Source organism: Uloborus diversus, chromosome 3, assembly GCF_026930045.1.
Source record: "Uloborus diversus isolate 005 chromosome 3, Udiv.v.3.1, whole genome shotgun sequence".
Taxonomy (NCBI): Eukaryota; Metazoa; Arthropoda; class Arachnida; order Araneae; family Uloboridae; genus Uloborus; species Uloborus diversus.
Genome location: NC_072733.1, coordinates 160812419 through 160837110, shown reverse-complemented (window position 1 = coordinate 160837110; position 24692 = coordinate 160812419). Strand labels below are relative to the sequence as shown.

Sequence of the window (24692 nt, the reverse complement as noted above, 5' to 3'; positions counted from 1 at the left end):
TTCCCATGAAGTTTCTAAATTTTTTTATTTGAATAAATTTTTTTAGAAAGGGCAATCTTTTTTTTTTTTTCGAAAACTGGTTATTTAATCTTGGATCTTCACCGTTATTACTAGAGTATAAAATGAACACGCGTGTACAGGGTTGAAATATGTTATTTTAGATAATAAAACAACGCTGAGTTACACAAATTTGCCGGGAATTGCAGACAGGTGTTTCGGGGTTTCAAGGAACACCCAGTTTTAATGCAGAAAAGTGAGCACGATCTTTTTTTTTTTCTCGATGAAAAATGGGATCCTTGAAACCTCAAAACAGGTGTCTGTAACGAATTATCATTGTTACATTTTCTTTTACTTTTCTGCACAAAGGTACTTCTTTGATTTATATACATATGTATAAAAAGACACAATGGCACCTTTTCCGAATTCCGAAGAAATGGTTGGCATTGGCACAGTTGGATTTTTAAATCAGAGGGATTATGGAAAATAATCTATAAACATTAAGAGTTCCTTTTTTGTTGCAAAGATTTAAACGAACTTAGGATGCATTTCTCAACTCCAGAGAGCAAGTCGAGTGCATGTGAAAAATTAAAGTGAAGTTATTCAAAACAGAGGTAAAGAATATGGGGGGTAACAAAGGTTGCAGATTATTTCAAATATGCAATCAATTTTGTCCCGAAAGCTAAGTTTTATTTTTAAATGGCAATTTCAGTTTAATTTAGTCATTTTTTCTGAAAGCACAAGTTGTAAAGAAGCTATAGATTTATATATACATAAGATATGGATAAGAGGAGGCACATATGGAATACCATTTCCATGTCAGAGGCAGGGTAAAAGATCCACTTCTTAACAAACTAATAAAATTGCAGGCAAGGACTGAAAATTAACATTTTTTTTTTTTTTCGCTAAAGGCTTGTTGATGAACAGCCTTTAGCGAATTCTGAGGATCTGCAATAGAAAAACGAAGATGCGCTTTGGAGAACATGCATGATAGTTTTTCATTTGTTATACTTCTGAAGAGAACGCGGTTCTTTTCTATGCCTTTGGTACCCATTATTACTATGGATAAATGTTCACAGCTGTGTGCTAACGTTCTCCTTACATATATCAACTTCGGTCGTCTTATTTTTCCTTTTGAAATAGATGATATATACATACTGGATGGTCCGTATTTTGACGAGAGGGCACATGCTTTTTATCAGCGAACGAAGAAATCACCAGAGACAGAGTATGCGTCTTTCAGAGCATATTCTCTTCTTTTAATTATTACTTTTTATTTGTTTTCCTGCTAATTTTTTAATCATTCAGAATTATTTGTCAATTACTTTGTGACCGATAGCTCTCCGCCGCTGTAAAATGAAATCCCATTCACAGCCTTGCATTTGTGATAGAAATATGATGAAATATATTTGAGACAAATGTAATTTCTTTGAAAACTTCAAGGATAGTTGTTTCGTTCTTGGTATTTTATATTTTATTTTTCCCTCGCCAAATTCGGCAAGTCGCGCCGCTGACTGGCACGCGCCCTACGCAGAGTAACCTCGTTTCCTTGACAACGGCTGCAATTCGGCTCGCCTAGCTTTCCCTTCAGTGCCAACTTACTGTGAAACGAAGTAATGTTCACTTATTTTTCAGAATTATGAAAGAATGAACTTATGTGATGCTTTAATGCCCAAGTCAGCTGCAGATGGAGAACTCATAATAAAGCAGGTACCTATTCATCTAGTTTGAAATTATTTTGCATTGTTCTATAGATATTCTCATATCTTTTGCTTGCTGCGTTTTGCTTACGGTAGAAATCTTAGTCATCATTTAAGAATAATCTGGTAAAGTTATTATCTATTCACTCAAGTGCTTTTCTCGATTAGTAATGTGTATTTAACCAATTACCATGTTTTCACTGTCATAGAAATTATTTCTGTTTATGAGTCTACTAATTAATATAGAATGAAATTTTAATCAATCATTTCAATTGCAATTAACAATTTATTCCAATTATGAATGCAAGTAAAAATAACTGAAAAGAAATATGATGCATGTACAATTTTCTTTAACAGGATAGTTAAATGCTATTGAAATGCTTTTATGATGTCTTTTAAATGAGTAGAATTTAGTTAACTGTTCAAAGACAGTCCATTGTTTATTATCTTCACTAATAATAAAGCTGAAAGTCTCTCTGTCTGTCTGGATGTCTGTGACATGCATAGCGCCTACACCGTTTGGCCAAATTTTCATGAAATTTGGCAATAAGTTAGTCTGTACCATGGGGGTGTGCACCTCAAAGTGATTTTTCGAAAATTCGATTTTGTTCTTTTTCTGTTCCAATTTTAAGAACATTTTCCCCAGAAAAATTATCATAAGATGGACGAGCAAAACTACCAAGTTCTCATAACGTGGAACCGTAACATTGGTACAAGCAAATTGGCGAGAAAATTCACCATACATTATTTCTAAATATACAGGCAAGACAAAGACCTCTTAATTTTCTACTACGGGCAAAATCGTGTGGGTACCACTAGTTATATCAAAAAGAGATAATAGGGGCAGTGCATCCCCAGAAGTATAAATATACAGTAATGCTATATTATAAACATACTTAATTTCATTTTTAAGCTCAATTATATCGGTGAATGTAACTTGGATAAACATAAATAATACAGTAAGTTTCTTGCTGAAGATCTGCAGTGAAACTCATATGCAACATGCAATGTTACCAATTTTTTTTTAATCTTAGTAACTAAGTGAAAAATCCTTTTTTTTTTTTTTGGACATGGGGTTTATAGAAGTTAGTCCGCTAGTTAGTTTTACCCTGAAAAACGAGTAAAAAATTGCAAAACAAACCCTTAAAAAAATATTAATGTAGATAATTTTTTAAATATTTTAGGGAAGGCCTACCGAAATGTCCCTTCTTGCTACAAATGTTAATCTTTTTAAGCGTTTGACCTCTCTAGCCCCTCAGAGGAATGCTAACAAATAATGTTATGCTCCCTTTTCTTCTAAATAAAATTAATGCTATGAAACTGACAAAAAAAATAATAAATAATTTTTTTAAAAATAATATTATTGGGAAGCTATCTTCAAATAAGTGGAGGGGAATCACCAAGAATGTAGTCAGATGCATTTTGAAGGGGTTTTTTGTTTTTGGGCATTCAGTGTTGTTGGTAGTTAAACGTTTTAGAAAACTGCTAGCTTTTAAAATAGTGAACATTTATTTGTTTGATTCTTTTTATTTGTCTTTAAAATAAAATATGTATTTAAAAATTTCTCTTAAAGTTTTGAAAAAAGATTCACTTTTATAACTGGCTTAATGGGTTTTATTGTTATTATTATTACTATATCATTATTGTTGAAAAATTGAAGATTATTTTATTTTGGAAATTCATTTTTAAATTAATACTTATATTCAATATTTTTGATGATTTAAAGTAGATTATTGTGTGTCATATCAGATTTTTTGTGGAAGAAAAAAAAATGCTTTACATGTAAATTTTGAATGGTGAAAATTTTTTGTATGGTTTGTCATATACTAAAAAAAAATGTTATTTTTATTTTTTATTTATTTATTTATTTATTTATTTATTTTTTTGGATTTATAAATAAATGTCTCTGAAAGACATTTTAAAACTCTTAACTAGTTGTTTCATGTGTATCACTAGTCATTTTTGCATTAGCTGTTTTTATTTCCTTTTACAAAAAAGGAAGTACACTAAAACCCCTCCTAACGGACACCATTCTTATGAGGAAAATTCTTAATTCCCGATTCCAAGGCAAATAACATTATTAAACCCCTGTCCTGCGGACACCCCTCTTTTGCTAACAAAAAATTTTGTCCCGTTAGTGTCCGCATTAGAGGGGTTTTACTGTATTGTATTCGCGAAAAAATTTTCACTCAAAATTCGGCCTTAATTTCCATTTTTCTCACCGCCAAATTAATGTTAAGTTTTTATTTCAACCCAGCCACAGGTCTGATAAGTGCCTAAGAAAGTATAGACACTTGAAATATCCATTTTAACATTCCCCGAGTTAATTACAACGACTTTTCTCGTGACGTCCGTATGTATGTTCGAATGTGCGTATGTATGTCACATAACTTAAGAACGGTATGTCCTAGAAAGTTGAAATTTGGTACATAGACTCCTAGTGGGGTCTAGTTGTGCACTTCTCCTTTTGGTTGCATTCGTGTGTTTCTAAAGGGGGTGTTTCATACCTTTTTGGGAGAAATCATTGTTAATTTTGATGCAAACTCAAGTGGTGTTTTTAATTTGGTGGACACTTGGTGATATATATCGCCAGTCTTTTTGTCGCCAACTTGGCGACAAATTTGGCGATTTTTTTTAAATTTTTTTTAAAAATCTGGTTTTAAATTGGTCACTGATTGTGATATTTAGAGAGTTAACTATTGAATCACATTAAATTTTCCAATAATGGGGAAATAACATTAAATTGGTGTAAAAGGAAGTCATGTGATGACATCAGATCATTTACTTATAATATTAGCTGATCTAGTACATTTTGCTTCAATTTGAATTTTTAAAAACATGAAAAGCATAGCTCAGATGTTTGCAAGTTTATATTCACAAAACATTAATTTAGACAATTCTTGGGAAAAATGTATGCTTTCTTTTGAAAAAAGTCTCATTCCAAGATTCAGGGAAAGTTAGAAGCAGCTGTTGTGAGAACATTTTGGCAAGTTATATGTTGTGAAATCCGAAATGTAGCGGATACCCTGAAAAGTTTATAAACCTTATCTCAATCATTCAATCTTGATTTTTCTTTTGCCTCCCATTTCAGAACTGTATAGAAGGGTGACTTTCAATATCTAGATTTAACAAATTACTCTTTTTGCAAGCTGGAAAGATTTTAAAAAGTTGGCATTTCCATCAAGACTACATTTAAATTCAAAAATTTCGTATAAGATTTTGATAAAAACAGTAGGTATTGAAACACACAACATGTTATTTAATAAAAAGATTACAGTGGCATTTAAAAAAAAATAAAAAGCCTTTTTTATTATCATGATAAGTGACTTAATTAAACTCGGCTTATTTATTCATCTCAAACTCTTTTGCCATAACATCAGTGTTTTCCCACTTTGAATATGCTGTGTTTAATGCATGTAATATATTACTATCATATGCTTTCAAATTTAGAGCTATTTAAGACAAGTTTATTTTTATAAACTGAATTCTCTAAAGTTTGTTTTTGTCTCTTAGTAACCTATTTTTGTTCTACTTGTCTTATTAACGTTTTCTTTTGACAGGGAGATGAGGCAGATGGAATGTATTTTATTGAAGATGGTAATGTTAGAATTACTATGATTAAAGAGGTAATTATTGGAAAGATTGAAAATATACTTGAAAGTTTCTCAAAAAAAATTCTGTAAATTATTTTGTTTGATGAAGTTAATTTAATGAAGATTTGTTGTAATAGCTTTTGAGCAAATATTTGAATTTTAAAAAATGTTCTTTCATATAAATTGATTTACATATGAATCAACCCCCTGCTCCCAAAGAAAAATCAGGTTCATTTTGCCCCTTCAAAAATAAAGGTGTAAAAAGGGAACGAAAATGAAATGTGATAAGAATGTTTAATTGCTGTTTTATTCAGAATTAATATTGATAAAATTTTGCTTTTTAGCTTTTCTTGTAGTTCTATTACATTATTTTTTTAAAAAACGGAATCCTGTTTCCATGCGATCGAGCTTTATGGAAAAGTTAAGTATCAAAAATTTTGCTATTTTGGTACTTTTCCTGAAGGTATGCTTTTACTTTAATTAAAATTTTATGTTTTTCAATGAGACATTATTTAATTACGATCAAATGTGCCAGCATCTTTTTACTGTTATATCAAAATAGTTGAGACACAATCAATAAATTTTCCATGTTCCAGGTGTTGTTTTTGGAGTCTTGTTTGCGAAAAAGTTAGGAAATTTTCCCCTCAAGGAGGTGGACTAACTAATTTTGAACCTTATTTTTTGTACTGAATTACTCAAATGTAGACTCATGTGCCTATGGTACTTAAAAATTTGCCTAATATCAAGTGAAGTGTCTGTGAAATAAATGCGAAAAATTGCAGGTGGTTAAATTTCCACCCTTAATACAGCTAAAAATATCCAGTGTGCTAAATCACCAGCTTTCAAAGAAAAATGTAGTTCTGTGTTTGAAACGAAATGGAGCTATGCAATAAAAACAACCTATATTTCCTTGCATTGAATAAGGTATTTCTCAAAATACTGAAGCTACTCAGTGACAGAAGTAATGGAGAACTAGTGTCCCTTTGCCATGTTCACATGTTTAAATCTTAGAGCAGGAATTTAAATGGATAGAGCAAGTCAATCATTGACTTAGCAAAAGTTGACCCAAATACCCCAAGTCACATGACTCAACAACGATGAATGGTTGGCATGTTTTGCATGAAACAAATGAAAGAAACCTGATTTTGTCAAATGCTTTGCTTTAAAATATGTCACGTGACTTGGGATCTTAATTTCATGAATGCTTCACTCCTTCCATTTTATCTCTTCTCAATGGTTTGAATCCCAGCCCTTAGCATAGTTGTAGTGATAAGTATGAAGTAGATTCCGAACAACTAGGATATTCTTTGGATTATATCCTAGTTGTTCAGAATTCATTTTTTGTTGCTAATCCTACAACAATACTTTGGGGCTTTTTGCTTGACCTTCTCATTCAAATTAGTATACAAAATAACCAATCATTAGATTACTACCCAAGTGCTACAACCCTGACTATTCTATGCATATGTATGTGTATGCAGTTTTCAAAGAAAACATTTGCATTGCCACATTGAATTTCTTTACCTGTGTGGATAAGATAAATTTTGAGCATTAAAAGAGCATATATTTTCCTATTTATGAGACTACCATGTAGAAACTGAGAAAGCATGCTGCAGAAATGAAATGTATCCTTGGGGTATCCCTTTGTACTCAAATTATATGAAATTTGTGAAGTTACAAATAAATTAGGTCTTATTGTTTTAGGGCACATAGTGTATCATCAAGTTTTCCTAGCTGCCCCAAGTTCATTTTTAACAAACTTTGTGGCCCTTGTTCAGCCTCCTTTTTAAAATTTAATATATTTTTGTTTTGGTTACATTTACATTATTGTTTAATTTTCTTGAAATAAATGGCCCCAGTTCCTTTTGCTTTTCATTTATTATGTTCTTTCATGAGCACTATTACTCTTTATGCAATATCATTTGGGTCTGTATGAGTGTAGGGATATCTTGATATTCTTGGAAAGAACTCTAGCAAAATATCTGAGAAACAAAAACATCTGAACACATTTTGAACCACTAAAAAAAAATTTGATTAAATTTTTATAACAAATTTGTGCATTTTTTTAATATTACATTTAGTCGTTTTCTTTAAGTTGAAATTAATACGATGGGAGTCATAGTTAGTTTTTTCAAATACTTTGGCTTTCTTAGTGAAGCCAAAGCTTTTCTGTTTGAAAGTATTTGGTATTATGGAAAATGCTTAAGCCACTAACTTTTCTATAAGACACCACAATAGTCCCTAGAAATTTTGGGGGATTTTTTGTTGGAAAATGTTTTTATTCACTTCCTTATAAGAAGAAAAACCCTTTTAGAACAATCGTTTTCTGAAATGGTGCTTTGAGAGGAGAAAAGAAAAATTGTAGGAGTCAGCCTACAGGCCTGAGGAAGCATTGTAGAAATCTTTTGCATATATTATAGAAGTAAATGTACAAAAATAATTCATACTTCACTCTTGCAATTATTTCCAAATCAAATGACTTTAGTTTTTCACCATCCACCTGGGATGGCGCAAAGCTAGCTAAGGAAAATGTTCTTTTGTTTGCTATGTGCAACTAACTGCAGCACATCTTCATAGTCATTTCTTATCTGTCGAACAACTTGCTCTTTTGCAGAATGTTGCTCAATCTCGATGTCCTTGCAGATACAGATGAATTGTATATTCCAATAGCTTGTTTTAAAGCATCTGTATTTTCCCAAGCTTTTTGAAAGAGTTTAAATAAGCCTTCTTACAGTCCAGAGGACATAATTATGTACCTTCAAATTTTATTAATATGTCTGGTGTCTGCAAGGTAGAGCAGAATAAATGAAAAAAGAAATCTCTTCACCTTCTTTTAACATTTTATAATTTTAGCATCTAATGCAATGGTGTCACAATGCAAGGCTTCGACTGTCTCAAAAAGTTTATTTTTGAAAGGAAGTTACAAATAGAAGCTACTATGTTGGTTGCACTTCCAGAAGGCAATTGAATAATAGCAACTGCGAATATTTTGCAGAGACTTAATTTCAACTGTCTCATAAAAATCACTTGCACATTCTTTGTTTAGTAGAATGAAATTTTGCACCAATTATTTGATTACATTATCTTTTAATCAGATACATGCAATTTCAAAGTTGACTGTTTGCGCTATTTTTAATAAAACACTTGCAATGGTTTCATTGTGAAGAAAAGGTAAAACTGAGAACATGAACCACTGAGGTCAAGTACACTATACCCCCTACTGAGAAACGCGTTCATTTAAGTAATTTAAAACTATGTTTTAATCCACATTTGATGTTATTTAGCTTATTATGGTATATGAAATCTTTTTTTATATATTTAAATATGAAAATAAAGGACAGATTTTTTTTACATTGAACTCGCTTATAATGACTGCAAAGAGACTGCAATATTTGCTTACAAGGACAGATACAAAGGAGGGGCGATGGAGGCGATTGCCCTGTCCTTGAGCCGAGAGACAGGAACTTTCTTCACGTATATTTTCGATATTAAAGTTTCAAAACCACAATTTTTCATAATATTCAATGGTGTTGGAAGAAAGAGAACCCTTCCCCAGAATTCTTCTGTAATTGAAGTCTTGAAAACGCAGTCGTAGCCCATCTCTTATTACTCTGGGGATAGGATCGGAACTTTCTAGTTTTTTTTTTTCTTTTTGTCGAAATTGAAGATCCAAAATCTCAATTTTAGACAATCTTAGAGGATATTAGGGCTAGGTTCTAAGGCTCTCCCTGAATATTATTCAAAAGAAACAAAACCGTAGGACACCTTTGATTACATAAGTGTATAAGCTATGGGGTTCAGTACAGTCCTTCGAAAGTTTTTAGAAATTAAAGTTTCAAAGAGTAAATAAATAGCAAAAGACAATTGCCCCCTCCTTGAAAATTTTCTGGATCGGTCCTTGTTTGCTTGTTATAACTGATGTGCTCGTAAAAGGAAAATTTGAAAAAAATCATGAAAATTCATAATAGTTGCTTTTTAAACACGCATCAAATTTTTCGTCGATGTTTCACATTAAACACACAAAACTCAAATAATCACAAAGTGGACTGTAACACTTGAAGGAAACTCTTAATTCACTTGGAGATCGGACATCTCTTGCCGACTCCCACACTCAAACACTACTAAAGGCACACTCCCACGTATATTAATGTTGCATAAACTCTTCGCTTTATGATTAGCATTTGGTGGCGATCTCAGTGCCCTCTTTTTGACTTCAAATTACACTATGGGCCTTAACATACTGTGCCAAATAAGTCGATAACTTTGCTTTGAACTATCTGAATGTCGATTTCTTATGTCATTGTTTTTGAGGTATACACATGCACACACATGTATAGTTTTTAAATGTTTCTTTACTCAACAAATTTAAAAAAGATGTCGTCATTGCTTGCTCACAGAATTTATGACTTATCACTTACTTTGGTTGACTTTGGAATGTTAAAGTAAATTTACCAAAAAAGAAAAAAAAGATAAGCTGAGCGGGAAGTCAATAGAAATTTTATAAATCACAAAAACATTGCTCGCTTTAAGCAGTGTTTGCTCATTTAAAGCAAGTTATGCCCCCATAGACTTAACATTGTACCAACCAAGTATTTCTGATTTCCCCGCAAAATCTAGATTCTCGTTAGAAAAGGGCTTGTTATAAGCAGGTTTGACTAATGGCTATATTTACAGCTTCTGCAGCACCATTTAAAACTGAGAGTAACCCGATTTTTTTTTTCTGGTGTTAGTTGTAAAAAACTGAGGGATCGAGATATCAGAAACAACGAAGTTGAAAAATAAGGCCTCCCCTAATGTATATACATAATGCATAAATATACAGTCAGCTCTCAATTACTTGAAGTCCCAAGGGACCGGCTAAAACGTTCGAGTAATGAGAAGTTTCCACAAATGCCTCAAGAGTTTGGGACCCGAGGAAAACTTTGAGATAAAGGAATATTAGAGTTATAAGCTTAGAGTTATTGAGATTCGAACTTGTACATTAACCATGTTAAACATTCAAATGTACTGTACTTAAAAATTATTTGTGTATATACTGAGTACTCACTACAAAATCTTTTTTTCAGGCCGATGGCAATGAAGTTGAAGTTGATTTAATAACTCTTACAAAAGGGCAATATTTTGGAGGTATGATTATCCGAAATATTATTTATTTATTTAGTATAAAGATGTATGTAATCTGTGTTTTTGTACTTGAAGATATATATATATATATATATATATATATATATATATATATATATATATAATCGTTTTTGGCGTTTTTTAATTTATTGTCCTCTTTTATGATTTAAGGAAACATTTTTAATTTCTTAAGTATCACATATTGTCTTATGTTCACTAAATCAAAGAAAATGTGAAAATTATTTGCTTGAAAATACTCTTTGGCAAGAGATAGAACAAATATAATACCAATACCCCCATCTTTGAACCTTTAAACAATTTTGAAAGTTTAAGACTAGTTTTCCCAGATAAGAATTTTTGTGAAATGCTGATCTCTGAGGTCCTATTTTTTGTATTTTCTCAATTTCTTTTAAGTGAGATTCTTTTAAAGAACCCATATTTATGCTGGACGCATATTTTGGACCCAAAAAGACTCTAAATGTTGTCTTAAATTCTTTTTTTAAATATATTAAGTGTTTTTTTTTTTTTAACCTTGCCTTGCCTGCAATCTTCGAGTTGAATGAACCATTGCTTTGGTCACTCGTCTGGTCAGTGCTAATTCTATATTCTGACTTTCCTTTTGTGTTGCTTTCATTTCCGACTGTGCTTTTTCGGTTTGAATTTTTAATGATCTGAGCTCAGAATATGTAAACAAAAAAAAAATTACATTTTCTATCAATTAATTTTTACTTATTTGTTTTTAGAATTGGCATTAGTTACACAGAAGCCCCGTGCCGCATCTGCTTATGCAGTTGGGAATGTCAAACTTGCATGTAAGTAGCTGTTTTGCTGCAATTCTTCTGAATTAAGAGTAAGCTTGAGGAGTAAATTTTTTAATATTCAAAGAAATTCAATAAATAAATTAATTTGAAAAGTACTAGCAGAAAAAATGTCAGAAATTTATGTGTATATTGAAATATTGCTAACACTTTCAGCGTAAAAGTTTTAAAGGAAAATCAACCAATTAGTTCAAAAAGCACTAAAGTCAAAATAGTATAGGATAACTTGAAAAAGGCATCAACAATCCATGAACATATTCTTGAACCTAGGTTTGTTATAACTGCAAAGAAAAATCTGTTGTTACTTCATATAAATGTGCAATAACTTATAACACTTAAATTTTGAAAAAACTTTTTTTGGTTAACCCCCACCACCAGCAAAACAAATATGCATATTTGTATTTGGCACTGCAGCGCTTCTTTTAATGTGAAGAAGCTCTTATAACTGGATGAGTATCAGTTGTGTTCAATGCTGTTTAGAAAAATACTTTCTGTAAATTCTGATTTTTTTCCCCCTTTGAAGAGCTGACATTTTTCATTTAAAAGTTATAAAGTTATATATAAGGTACATGTAAATTGTGTCTGCTCTGCATTAAAGCTAACATTTAGTAACTGCATAAAATATCAAAGAAATAGGATTTAAACTTTGATTCTCTTGATATATTTAAAAGGAAAAATTTTTGATTGTTAGCTCCAATGTTTGGTATTTTCAAGGAATTGTTTTTAAACTTGTACTAGTAACTCCAACTTACAATTTATAATGCAGTTTTGTAACTGGGTACTTAATTTTTTTGAAGACGGGCTCAGAAAGTGCATAGTTTTAACGTCAAAAATTGAGGATAAGGCCTGAAAACTGATAGAAAATTTAATAGGGGAGTGTAGGGGCGAAGTGAAATGGTGAAATATTTACTTTTCTCTTTGCGACACCTGTCTGGTAATATTTTAACTATGAAGTAGCACATGCGATTTATTCCAGTCAGGAAAGTAATACCTCCAAATTTTAAAGCATATATACAATTTTCAAAAATTGATACTCATATTGCAATATAAATTATTTCTGATATTATAAAATGATCAATTTCTTGTTTTTAACCTTTTAAATATTAATTGACAACTTCTAATATTTGGTGAAGTAATTATTTAGTCAATATTAAGCATATTTGTATTTTAAATATTTTGTTCAATTAGTCAAGTACATGCAGGGCAAAGTGAAATAGTTTATTTTGTTTACTCCCTCACTCATTTTTTAAATCACTTACATATTCATTTATTAATGAATTCCTTTGCATTCCTTCATTTAGTAATTCAGGTATTTATCCATTCATTTGCCTATTTTCTTATTCATTCAATATTTTACTCAATTATTTATATTTTTCTTCATGCATTAATTGATTAATTAAATTTTTCGTTTATTGTTTTATCATCTTTTCATTTAAACATTAAATGTCGAGCTGATGAATGCTAATAAGCATGAAACTGCAGTCCTCGACTGGAATTGACTGAGCTGGCGGTGTATTTCATGTATTAAAACTTTTGTTTACGATTTTAATTGTTCAAAAGTATTTCTTATAATTGAATAGAAAATATTCCATTAGAAAAATCTTATTTTTAATTTTGCCCCATGGAAAAAAAAGTGAACATTTTCCACTTTGTTTTCAATGCGCAAATTTACTGCTAAAACTGAAAAATACTGTTTCAATGCAAGTTTTATTGCAAAACACAGTGTGTGTTCTTTATGTATTGTAATTTTCAAAGCAAATTTCCGATTTGTTCATTTTGAATAAGCTTATTTATCTTAACTATTTCACTTTGCCCCACATTCCCCTACGTATATGTAACACTTATCAAATCATGTTTAGTGAAATTTATTGCAGCAAAACTACTAAAAATTTTTGCTGTTAAATGCCGTACTCAAGCATTTTTTTTTTAAATTCCATTGTCTTACAATTTATTTATCAAATTTCTTTTAATAAGTGTATACTATGTGGCAAACATGATATCTTGAAAATTCTTGCTTTTTATGTTTGGTTTTCAAAAGATAATCACTATCATTTCTTATTTTCATACTTCCAGTTCTTGATGTAGCAGCTTTCGAAAGGTTGTTAGGCCCATGCATGGATATAATGAGACGCAACGTTGATCATTACCAAAAACAAGTTGTTGATTTATTTGGCTCTGAAGCAAATTTAAGTGACTTGCGATGATCTGACTGTTACATTTTGTTTTCATTTTAAACATTTGGTTGAACATTCTCTGTGCCCTAAATCATATCCGAGGTCTGTGTGTGCCTCCAAAACCTATCATTTATGTTAATCTAGTCTGATTTCTTTGTTAAAATTTTAGAACAGTAATATTGTTGGTGAAGAACTGCTATAGCTTTTATTTCTGCATTCTAGATTTTTTTCTTTTTTCTAGTCTGTTATATTATTCAAGATGTATTTAATAGAAAAAGTAGATTAAACTATTATGATAAATTGTGTTCATATACAAAAATGAATAACTATAAGTACGATAAAAATTGAATTGTACGTTGTTTATTAATCAGTTGGTAATCAAGAACCAGCATGTCTTATTTCAATTTATCCTAAATCAATAATTAAAACTCATCAGATGCTTAACAAATCCAGAATCTATATATTTTTTTTAAACTAATTGCAGAAGTTCATGAATCAAAGCCATGTTTTTTTTATATTTGAGTAAATCTATGTAATGTTTTCACTGAATGAGGCCCTCTGTGTTCTAGCTAACATTTTGTAGCAGCTATTCAAAGTTCTTTGCTTTCTAGTTCAGCAAAGTTAAAAATTGTAAATTCAGTTTTTTGTCCTTCTGTTAAAGTAATGTTGTTCTGGTGTAATGTTTGAATGTTAACCCTGCAATACCACTAACCTTCTAAAATAGATGCATTATATATATATATATATATATATATATATATATATATATATATATATATATATATATATTAGGGTGGTCCTTATTTATATGGGAAAAAAAAATTTCGGAATTCAACAAGTGACGCTCCCTAGTTTTGTGACACTATAATAAAAAGTAATCGGTGCAAAATTTGAACTTGATCAGTCAATAATAACACGTGCCCCTAGGACGTTGAACTTTAACACTTTTGATAATTTTCTCACAAATCTTCGAGTTTTTACTTCAGACCCTGTACATCGTTTCTCCTAGGTTTGCAAAATATTTTTACAGCGAGGTAGCACTAAAATTAATCTTTTTAATTACTTCATATCGTCTAAAGATTTTACATTGAATAAGAATGAAATATTGCTTTAGAAACTTTACCTTAATCGTAGGCTTTTATCAATGTATCTCAATCCTGTGCATTTTTTTTTCCGATAGTCTTGGAGTGTCTGTAAAATCCTAGATTGCTTTTGTGACTCATATTTGGCAAATTGATTGTAAAATTCTTTGATTAATTGTACTCCTCTTTCAGTTGTATCATTCACAACTTTTAGTGTTTGTAACTTATCAAACAGTTTTACTGACTTGTATTTGATTCTATAAAGAGGAAGATCTTTACTAAGAAAGTATTCCAAATCATCTACTGTTATTTGAAATTTTTTATACAGTCATCAGACACGTCTTCCTATTCAGCAAGCATTTTTTTGAAGAAGTCTTTTCCTATCTTCAAAGTTAATTCCTTCATCAAATACGGACAAAGCTACTAGTTCATCCCCTAAGTACCATAAGTGATTTATGACTTTTTCAATCACTGCTTCTGCTGCATGTTTGTCATCATTTTGTATGCTGCAGGTTTTTTAGACACTAGACATATTAATTTAAAAGGCCTAGACTGGGTTGCTGCGAAAAAACTATATCTTCATACAACATTTAACTGTAAAACAGCATTTACGAGCACTCTCTTCATGTAGTGTCAATTTAAATTGCTTCCTAAATATATAAATTTTCAAACAAGAAATTTCTTTTGCCACCCCTCTGGGTCAGGGATAAGCTCCAGGTTTCCGAAAACATATCCCTGTAGGAGGGAGGATTTCACCAAGAAATATTATTACACGTTATGAGAATTCCCTGTCATATTTCTTAATTCTGCTTTCTATGAACAATAATAGGTCATCAAGTTCTTCTTTTAGAATTTAAGTGGTATGTGTAATTTTTGAATTTTAAAACGCTTAAATGATGGAATATCGAATCTATAACTAAGAAAGGCAAGAACTTCTTTAAAGACACTCTGCAGTACGATTTCAAGTGCATGATGATAGCAATACAAATGCAATATATCACCGTTCAGCTTTTGCTCTAAAAAATTACATGCACAATTTATACAGCCGGTGTTGTCAGCCGCTGTATAAAACACTACAGCTTGAACAGTTAGCAATAAAAAACAACTGAAGAAATATCTCAGAAATTCTGAGTAGCTGTTCAACATTGGAACCTGAAGCTATCATGGTAAGCCTATCGGCGTTTTTTTCCAGTTACATTTGAATGTAGCTTTGTATCCCAGGGAATAACTAAAAAATCTAAATTTAAATTCATGAAATCTGATTTTACCTCTCGAAGATTTTCTCTTGCTCTCTTAAGGGATGTACGATTGATCATAAGGTTATTTCGATTTGAATTTACTGCATCTACATAGGCTGTCAATAAAGGAGCAGCATCTTTGTCCCTAATATTTCATTTGTCTAACATTGATGAAATGCGAGCAGATCTCAATAGTTGTCAAGCTTTTTAATGTTGTGGTAGACCAGATATAGAAAAAAGGTTCAACAGGTTAAGATGGATACCCATTTCGGTTTCTAAATCTTGTGAATTGCAAGAGGAATTTGATGCTAATAAAGGACTATGTACTGAAGTAGAAGACAGTTTAAAGTATATATTTTTACATTATTTCGATCTGGAACTTCTTTTTAAATTTAAATTTTAGATATGGAAAATAGAGTTTATTTTTATGGTAGGGTAATCGAGGATTTTTCAAAATTTAAATTATAAGAATGCATAAACATTTAAGTATATAACTAAAGAACAGCTAATTAAAATATAATTGTCATTACTTATATTTATAGCATGGAAACCTAGTGACCCTATTTGTCACACCTATTACATACACAGAAAATTTTCTGAGTCAACACCCCCAAAGCCTTGAGGAGGCAATTTGTTGTTGTCAAAAATCATTCATTAATGGCCTAGACCATTCATTAATGGCCTTTAGAATCCCTTGTGTCCATCTTGGTGGAAATAAATGTTCCCCTGCCGCTTGGTTTGAAACGAGCGCGAATAGCGTTATGCCTTTCCAAAGGCCATTGGTGTACATGTACCCTATGTAATATGTAAAATTTTACAGAATGAAAGTGAGAGAATGGTTGGTATGGAAGTAGCAACATCTATTGAGGTTCAAAATTACTTTAAATATGAAACCTAGGAATATTTTTACATAAAAATGAGAAAATCCACAATTTTTTCTTTAAAACTCAAAAAAGGGGGCCCTAGGGGCACGTGTTAATATTCATGGATTGACTTAAAATTGTGCTTGGATCATTTATTTGTATAATGGAACAAATTGAGGGGGCGTCGTGTAAAATATCTACAACTTCAAAAATAAGGACCACCCTAATATATATATATATATATATAATGCATGCATTATAGTAGTTTAATTGCTACTGTTTGCAGTTTGATACAAGTTTTGTCGTTTGCGTGAGTTTTTGCAAAGCACTCTGTTATAGATTTTAAAATGTATGTATTCTGTAAACATACTCAATTCAGGTATTCATTCTTTTTTAACCATCAATTATTTTATGGTATTCTAGAATGTTATAGTGTATTAATAGAGTGTTTTATTTGCTATATTTATAGGTGCTTGTAGTTTGTTGATTTTGTGCCATGAAAATTTTCATCATTTAAAGTTCAAATCATGTTCATATTCAATTTGTTGTTTCTTTTAAAATGTTTTATGCAAAATGTTGATTTTAGATTAAACTTTAATTTATAAGAATAATGAAACTTGATAAAAAGATCTCTGTGATAATTAGAAAATATTACTAATTAATATTTAGATATAAATATATTTAAAATACCATATGAAACCAAATTTATTTTTTGAAATGGTACTTTAATTTCATATTCATCAAATGTGCAAAATATCAAAATTTATGGTCTGCTAGTTATTTTTTTATAAAATAAGTATTTTGCCAAAAGAATAAAGGGGGGGGGGGGTGGAAACATTAAGCAACTTTTGAAATATTTTTCTTTAATTAATTTTCTGTAAAATAACTCAGTTCTTTTAATTTTTTACTTAAACATAATTAAGAAAATGATATAGGTAATATAATTGTTTTTTTATCAAGTATTGTTTTTATATTAAATCATTTTATCCTGTGTTCATTAATGTCTTCATATGCTTATTTTTAAGTTCACTATATTTTGTGAGTTTTGAGACAGCTAGTTTAGATTTCCAAACTATGTACATTTTCAAATTAAAGGTAATAAAAAAAAGCAATGTAATTACTAAAACTAGTTAAAAAGATAAATATATATATTTTTTTAATTTATCAACACAACACATTCTTCAAAGATGTTTTTTCATTCAATTCAAGTTGTATGGAGTCATTCACTTTTTTACTTTGATTCCTAGGATAGGCATTGTATAGCTTCAAAAATATCATTTTATGAATATTATTTCATAAAAATAATTTTCATATCTTTCATTGGTTTTGCTGGGAATCCCTGAAGTATTGAGACTAAAATCTCAACATCATTAACTTCTGCTGCTGTTATATTTATTTTATTATTAATATTATTATTTTATGTTTCTCTGTTAGACTTAAATTCATCTTTCATGAAATTGTAGGTTTCACTCTTAAAGGCCTTGACACATTTCACTCAGAAGCTTACACTAAATGAATTAGTTATACAGCTTGAAAGTTTTGTATTTTAGGCATTTTATAAATTTACTTTCAATTTATGTTTGCTATGAGTAAAAATTTTATCCGCTCATTTCTTTCTTTGAAAACTTGATTATAAATGTTTTTTAATGCTATGAGGTGTCATAGCTTTGGTAGATATATCATAATTTAACTTATGTATAAATTTTATTGATATCATTCTGACAATTTTATTTTGAGGTATAACAAGCATTAGTAATTTTAAAAGTAATACAAGCAATAATTTTTCCCTTCAAAACTGTTATATGTTACAACTAATTTTTAATGCGTGTTTTGTCATATGGTGACTATGTTGTGCAAGCTCAGAACTTACATTAATGGTTTTGCAAATTCTCTTACAGCTGGATAGTCAGCTAGAATGCCAAATTGTCATTTGCAATAGGGAGAAATGTGCCATGTTACAGTGAAACCTGTGTAAGCTGACCACTTGTGGTGCAGTACTTTAGTGCTCAATGTAGATAGGTGGTCAACTTATCAAGATTAATATATATGATAATGAACTAATGCTGTTCCTGACAAAAACTGTCAACTTACAAGGTTGGTCAATGTCACAGGTTTTACTATATATGAATTTTTTTTTTTTTTTTTTTTTTTTTTGTAGTAAATGAAATGAATGTCATCAAGTTATAGTTTTTCTTCTGCTATTCTGAATATTTTTACTTTTTCATTTAAAATTTTATGTGATAATTATGATATATTACATTATCCGGTGGTTTTTACATATATCATGTTTTTTATCCTAAAAAAAAAATTGTCAGAAATGGAAACAAGCAAAATATTTTACTAAAGAAAGCTTTTAATTAATTTATTATGTACATTTTCCCCCAATGTATCATAAATTGTTATATTGTTCACAAAAAAAAAAAAAAAAAAATATTAGTGTAAATACATAAATCAAGCTCAGTTAGTCACATGTTTAGATTTTTCTAGCTATTCCAAAGTTTTAATTAAAAGTATTATTATTTTTTCTAGCTGAAAACTTTTCCCCTCAGTACTAAATACCATTTCCACAATTGGTTGCCACCAAATTTTACTGTATAAAACATACAGTAAAATTTTATAGCATATGCAGTTTTGCTTCCTAATATAAAAGGACTACTCTGAAATCAAGCTTATCTTTTATATTATAAAATTTTGCAACTGCATATGTAATATGTGCAAAGAATTTTTTTATGTAATGCTTCGCAATAATTTCAGGGGCAATATATAAAAATTGCATTTGTTGATTCTGTAATAAACATGTTGTGCTACTTTTTTGCTATTGTGGAAAACAAAAATAATGATGTTTAACATTAGATGTGAAGAATGATGAAAATCTTAGAATGAAACTAAGATTTACAGCTCAATATTTATTGGTAATCAAACAAAATCCCTTGTGGTTCTTGTTTTTCTGTAATAAATAATGCACTTACAATTTTTGAAACTAATAATTACTTATTGTTATGGTCATAAAATCATCAATTAATAATGAAATGTTATTGTTAAAAAATGCTACTTAAATCCCACTTTATCAATATTTAACACAGAATCTTAAACCTATAAAATGCATATACAATCTATAGTTTTGTGTGTTAATGAAATAGAAGCATTTAACAGTTGTGGGATCTGTTGTGATACATTTTTTTAAAAAATCTAAAAGCTACTTTTGAGCTTGATTGTGAAACAGAACATAGAGAATATAATTCAGTTTTGAACTGTTTAAGACTTCCTAAAAAGCCTGTAAAGATGGACAGAATGAGGTATATAATAAAAATATTACTATTGACATAATAAACGTTCATGACACTTCTAGTGTCCCCATGCTCATTATCTAGCTAAAATTTATGTATCTAGAAAAACAGACAGTGGAAGAAATAAAGGGAAGCTCCTATACGATGACTGTATGATGTTGCAGATGATCTTAGTACACTTGCCTCAAGAGATTGGCAAAATGTTTCCTGAAAATCTTCAAGCACATGCTAGCTGTGACTTTGGGTCTGTAATTAATATCGTAATCTGCAAGATTGCATGATTTTTTCTGTGATGGTAAAAATAAAGATGAAAAGGAACATTTAAAATATTAATATGTGAATCATATTAATAAACCTTGCACTTAATCATCTGTAAACACAACTTATTACAAATATCTTTTGTCCATTGACTGTCCATCTACTAAGGACTATCCCATGCTTATACATTTTAGGTGTATGTTTAAGGCAATATGTATATATGTACTTTCATGTACATTATTACCAAACAAAAGTTTTCTAATAAATCAGCTATTCCATAGATGCAATAGATTTACATTTATCATATGTTTTCATCTTTTATCAGCATTCATTTGTACATCATTCGCTGTTTGATATCCGTAATGTTTTGCTGAACATTTTTATGGAAATGAAACATTTCACCAATTGTACAACAACCAATTGTTGGTCCCAGTCTTCTCAAATTTTTAGTTCATATTTACCTATTAAAGCAAAATTTAATTTGTTGATTTTAGAGAAAAAAATCTTAATGCCGTCAATCCTTATGATTTTAGGTCTTCCTGTAGAACACTTTTCCATTGGTTTTAGCAAGAAAGATCCATCTAGGTGTATAATCATGTGGTTCAAAGACAACTTGTTCAAAGTTATGAAATAATTAAGATTGAATTTTGCTTCAAAACAACATGGGCTGCCCAATACATTATCTCTCTCTCTCTCTCGTTTTTTTTAAATAAATTTGAACATATTTATATTTCTGAAATTTCTGCATTAATCAGCTTAAGCTTTTTTTACTATTGTTATCAGTTTCTATTCCACTAAAAAGTTTCTCAGTTACAAACTATTAAGTACACTGTCAACTACACTTAATCTTTTGCATAGTATTGATTCCAAATCAGGAGAAAATTTTACCTTATTTATATGAGCTTGTTGCAAAAGAAAAAATTTGGATGAGATCGAATTTGTATGTGTGTGTGTGTTTTGTATGGGACATTCGATTTTCCTTTGACTAACATAAAATGTTTATTTTTATGAAAAATGATCTATTTCACACTTTATAAGATGGCACTTGCAAAGTTTTGGTAGCTTTTTTGAAATACATATTTATATAAGTATGAATAATTACAGTTATTGAGACTTTTTTTTTCTGGTCAATGTGGTGTTTGTGTTATTTACATTTCTGCTAAAGAAATGTTTCTAAGAATGTTTCCAAACAATGCCAATATTAGCTCAATATTTTGTTTATTTATTTGTTTGCTGTCAGTGTTTTTTGTTTCCACATTGGTATGGTTTTTATATTTGCAAGCATATATAACAGCTCATACTGCCAAAAAGAATTTTCTTGTTTTGTTTTTAATATGACTAATTACTGGCAACTTTTGGAAAATGGTAAATACTTTTTACAATTATTATTTTGACTTTATCGAACATAACATTCATAATTCATCTATGATGGATGCATTATAATTTTTCAAAAAATTCTTTTTTAATCTTGCATTAGCACTTGACTGAATAAAATACAAACTACTTACCTGAAAAATAATTGTTGATCAACGTTGATGTATTAACTAGCCATAATCATATGAATAACAGAAAATATTATGATCAAGAAACTTTGTTTGCTTCTGAACCATATCTGTTACATTTAATACTGAACTCCCCCCCCCCCTTTGTTATGGATGTATTTTGCTTAACCATGGTGATGTGTGTTTCAATACAAAACTGAATGTTTTCTGTATGTTACATGTACAAGGTCCTGTCAAATTGCATGTTAATTTATGTACATCTAGAAGCCATATGTGGTTGTAAATATCTTATATTTGTTGCTTGTAACTTAAATGGCTTCTGTCAAATTTCTTTTAAAAAAAATGTGTGAATAAAACATGGAAAGATTTTATATGAAAATGTTACAAGAAATATACTTTATTTGCGGCATTCTTTAAGCACTAAATATATTCTCCATCGAGGGTTCTTTTTTTTTTTTTTTTTTGTCACCTTTTACATTTACACTATTTTTTATTTTACAATTTAAAGTTTCAAGACACTAAAAGAAAAACTATTTAACCTTTTTTTTAAATTTTATTTTATTTATTTATTTATTTATTTATTTTATTTTTTTTTTGCAAGTCTAGTGTAACAAAATGATATAAAAAGTATAACAGAAAGATAATTTTCTTAAATTGTTTGAGTTTGAGATTAATTCCTACTTGTATAGATTATTTTGGCTATATATTAACATGCTCAAATATACATCGCCGAAAATTTCACAAAAGTTGAAGAAAAATAACATTGTTTAAAGAAATTGTGTCAGTTCTTTAACATGTGTTTAAAATCTTTTTTGATGAAGATTAATACAGGTGTTTCTGACCTATTTATATATACATGATGTAATTTCTCCACAGTTACTTTAGGCTGCTTTTGTGTCTGCACAAAGCTGAAAACTGGGACCATATTTGGAAAGATGTTTGACGTAAACCTCATTCAAAATGTAATTGTAGTCTTAAACTTTACATAGTCTAACTTAGAACCATTTTAAAAGAATCTTTTTTAAAATGCTCACAAAAACTATGATTCTATTATATTAATATATATATATATATATATAGGCTTGACAGACGTCCCGGTTTGACCGGGACAATCCCAGTTTTCAAACAAAATCCCGGTGTCCCGGGAAAAGATAAATTTGATTACAAATGACCAAGGAGGTCTAAAAATAATTAATTGTGACGGATTATTTAGGATAATTACTTTATCATTTGTAACATTGGCTTGTAAAATTAATCCCAGATTAGCTTGTGAGGATTTTTAACAAGAAGATTAAAACCCAAAAAAGACTGTCTAAAAAAGTCCTATAAAAAGAAAAGTAGATCTAAATACGGTTCAATTTTTTATTCCTCATTCAAAGTTATATTTAGAACTGAAATAAATTGTAAATATTTACATCTCGGAAGTGAAATGTTCAAACTAACTTCTTATGTCATTTTTACTGTCCTTTTTTTAGGTTCATAACTAGTAATCATTTATTTACAGCATAGAAAACAAACTGCTTTATAAAAAAACTCCAAAAATCAGCCAGGGGTATGTCCCCCTTTGAATACTAGCAACACTGGGGGGGGGGTGCTTCTGGTGTCCCAGTTGAACAGTTCAGAAATCTGGCAAGCCTATATATATATAGCGCCAAACATTGTTTCATTTTTTAATACCTCAAAAACCTTTGAACTAACATGTAAATTTGTTTTACTTATGTTCTGTTAAAAATGATTCTATATAGAAACATATATCTGCATTTGTTATTTGCTCTATTTTTCATTGTCTGTTAATTTTCTAAAATCTCAAATATTTGTGAACACCTTTAATGTCCATCATATTAATTAAAGCCTGAAATAGTAATGTACAGATCTTACTTTCAGAAAAACATTCAACTTATTTAGAACGAATACCTGCTTAGAAAAAGAATAAATGTTGGTTATGTGTAGAGAAATTACAAAACTCATGTATATTTAATTTTTATGTCATCAGAACATTCTTTTTTTTTTCCTTCCATTTTTTTAATATTCACAAAATATGTGTTACTTTTAAAAATGTTTCAATAAACTCATTTTTAGAAGCTGGACTTGATCAATTTGAGTGAAGTAAATGCAATGTCATAGAAAAAAATTGGAGATTCTTTCGAGTTTTTGTTTAAAACTTTGTTGTATGCAATATTTTTAATCTTTTTTTTTCCCCTTTTAAAGCTATGACGATCTTTGTGTGCATTTTAATGGCGTATTTATATATTGCTTAAAAACCGAGGAAGTCATTAATGCTCAATGATTTATGCACCTAGTTCTTCTATGTTTATTAGTTTCTTTTTTCCCTCTTCTGGTTTAGAAAATTACATATAACTATACACAACAAATCCAGTGTTTGCTAGACACAAATTTGCAATGAAACGAGAAGTTCATTCAGAGCAAAACGAACATACTATCTTCTATAGGGGAAGTTGGGACAGAATGGATCATTTAATGTTTAACGAGCCCTAAAAAAATAAACACGAAACTATGTGCTTGAAATAAAAATAAACATGCATTGAATGCTTGTTTTACTTCAGTGGTATTGTAGAGTTTCACTAATGAATAGTGCAACTCTTTTCTTTGCTAAGCTATGTACTGGTCATTTCAAGGATATGAAAGATATTACGAACTAATATTAAATCCTGTCCCATCTGCAAGCACTGTCCCCATTCACAACTAACCCCAGATCATGTTTTTAATTGCCAGACCATTATTCGCTCTCTCCTCCAACTTGGAGCACCACCAATTAAAATCCTCTACTGCCATCGGGCTCTAGAATCAGCAGATCTTGTCATCAAGACTTTTGGAGGCATCTAAACCTTTCGCATTCTGAACGTCATTAGACACAACAACAATGCAGTAGTTGTTAAAATTATAAATACAAGCGAAAAATCGCCAAACCTTAGCTACAGATGGCTGGGACATTTTGAAAATTTTATGGCTGGAAACCAATTGTAAAAAAAGCATTTTTCATTAGTTTTTGTGGAAAAAAGTGTCAGGGTTTACACTAGGGAAAATTTCAAGGTATT

General features: G+C 29.9%; 1 protein-coding gene across 1 annotated transcript in view; it reads left to right on the top strand.

Annotated features, from left to right (window-relative positions):
* Nucleotides 1-13596, top strand: part of LOC129218301 (cAMP-dependent protein kinase type II regulatory subunit-like) — a 107398-nt gene extending 93802 nt beyond the window's left edge. The window contains exons 9-13 of the mRNA XM_054852539.1: nt 1633-1707; nt 5258-5323; nt 10357-10417; nt 11158-11226; nt 13306-13596. Of these exons, the coding sequence (XP_054708514.1) occupies nt 1633-1707; nt 5258-5323; nt 10357-10417; nt 11158-11226; nt 13306-13436 (402 nt within the window). The 3' untranslated portion in view covers nt 13437-13596. The remainder of the gene's footprint in view (nt 1-1632; nt 1708-5257; nt 5324-10356; nt 10418-11157; nt 11227-13305) is intronic.
* Nucleotides 13597-24692: the final 11096 nt, after the last annotated feature.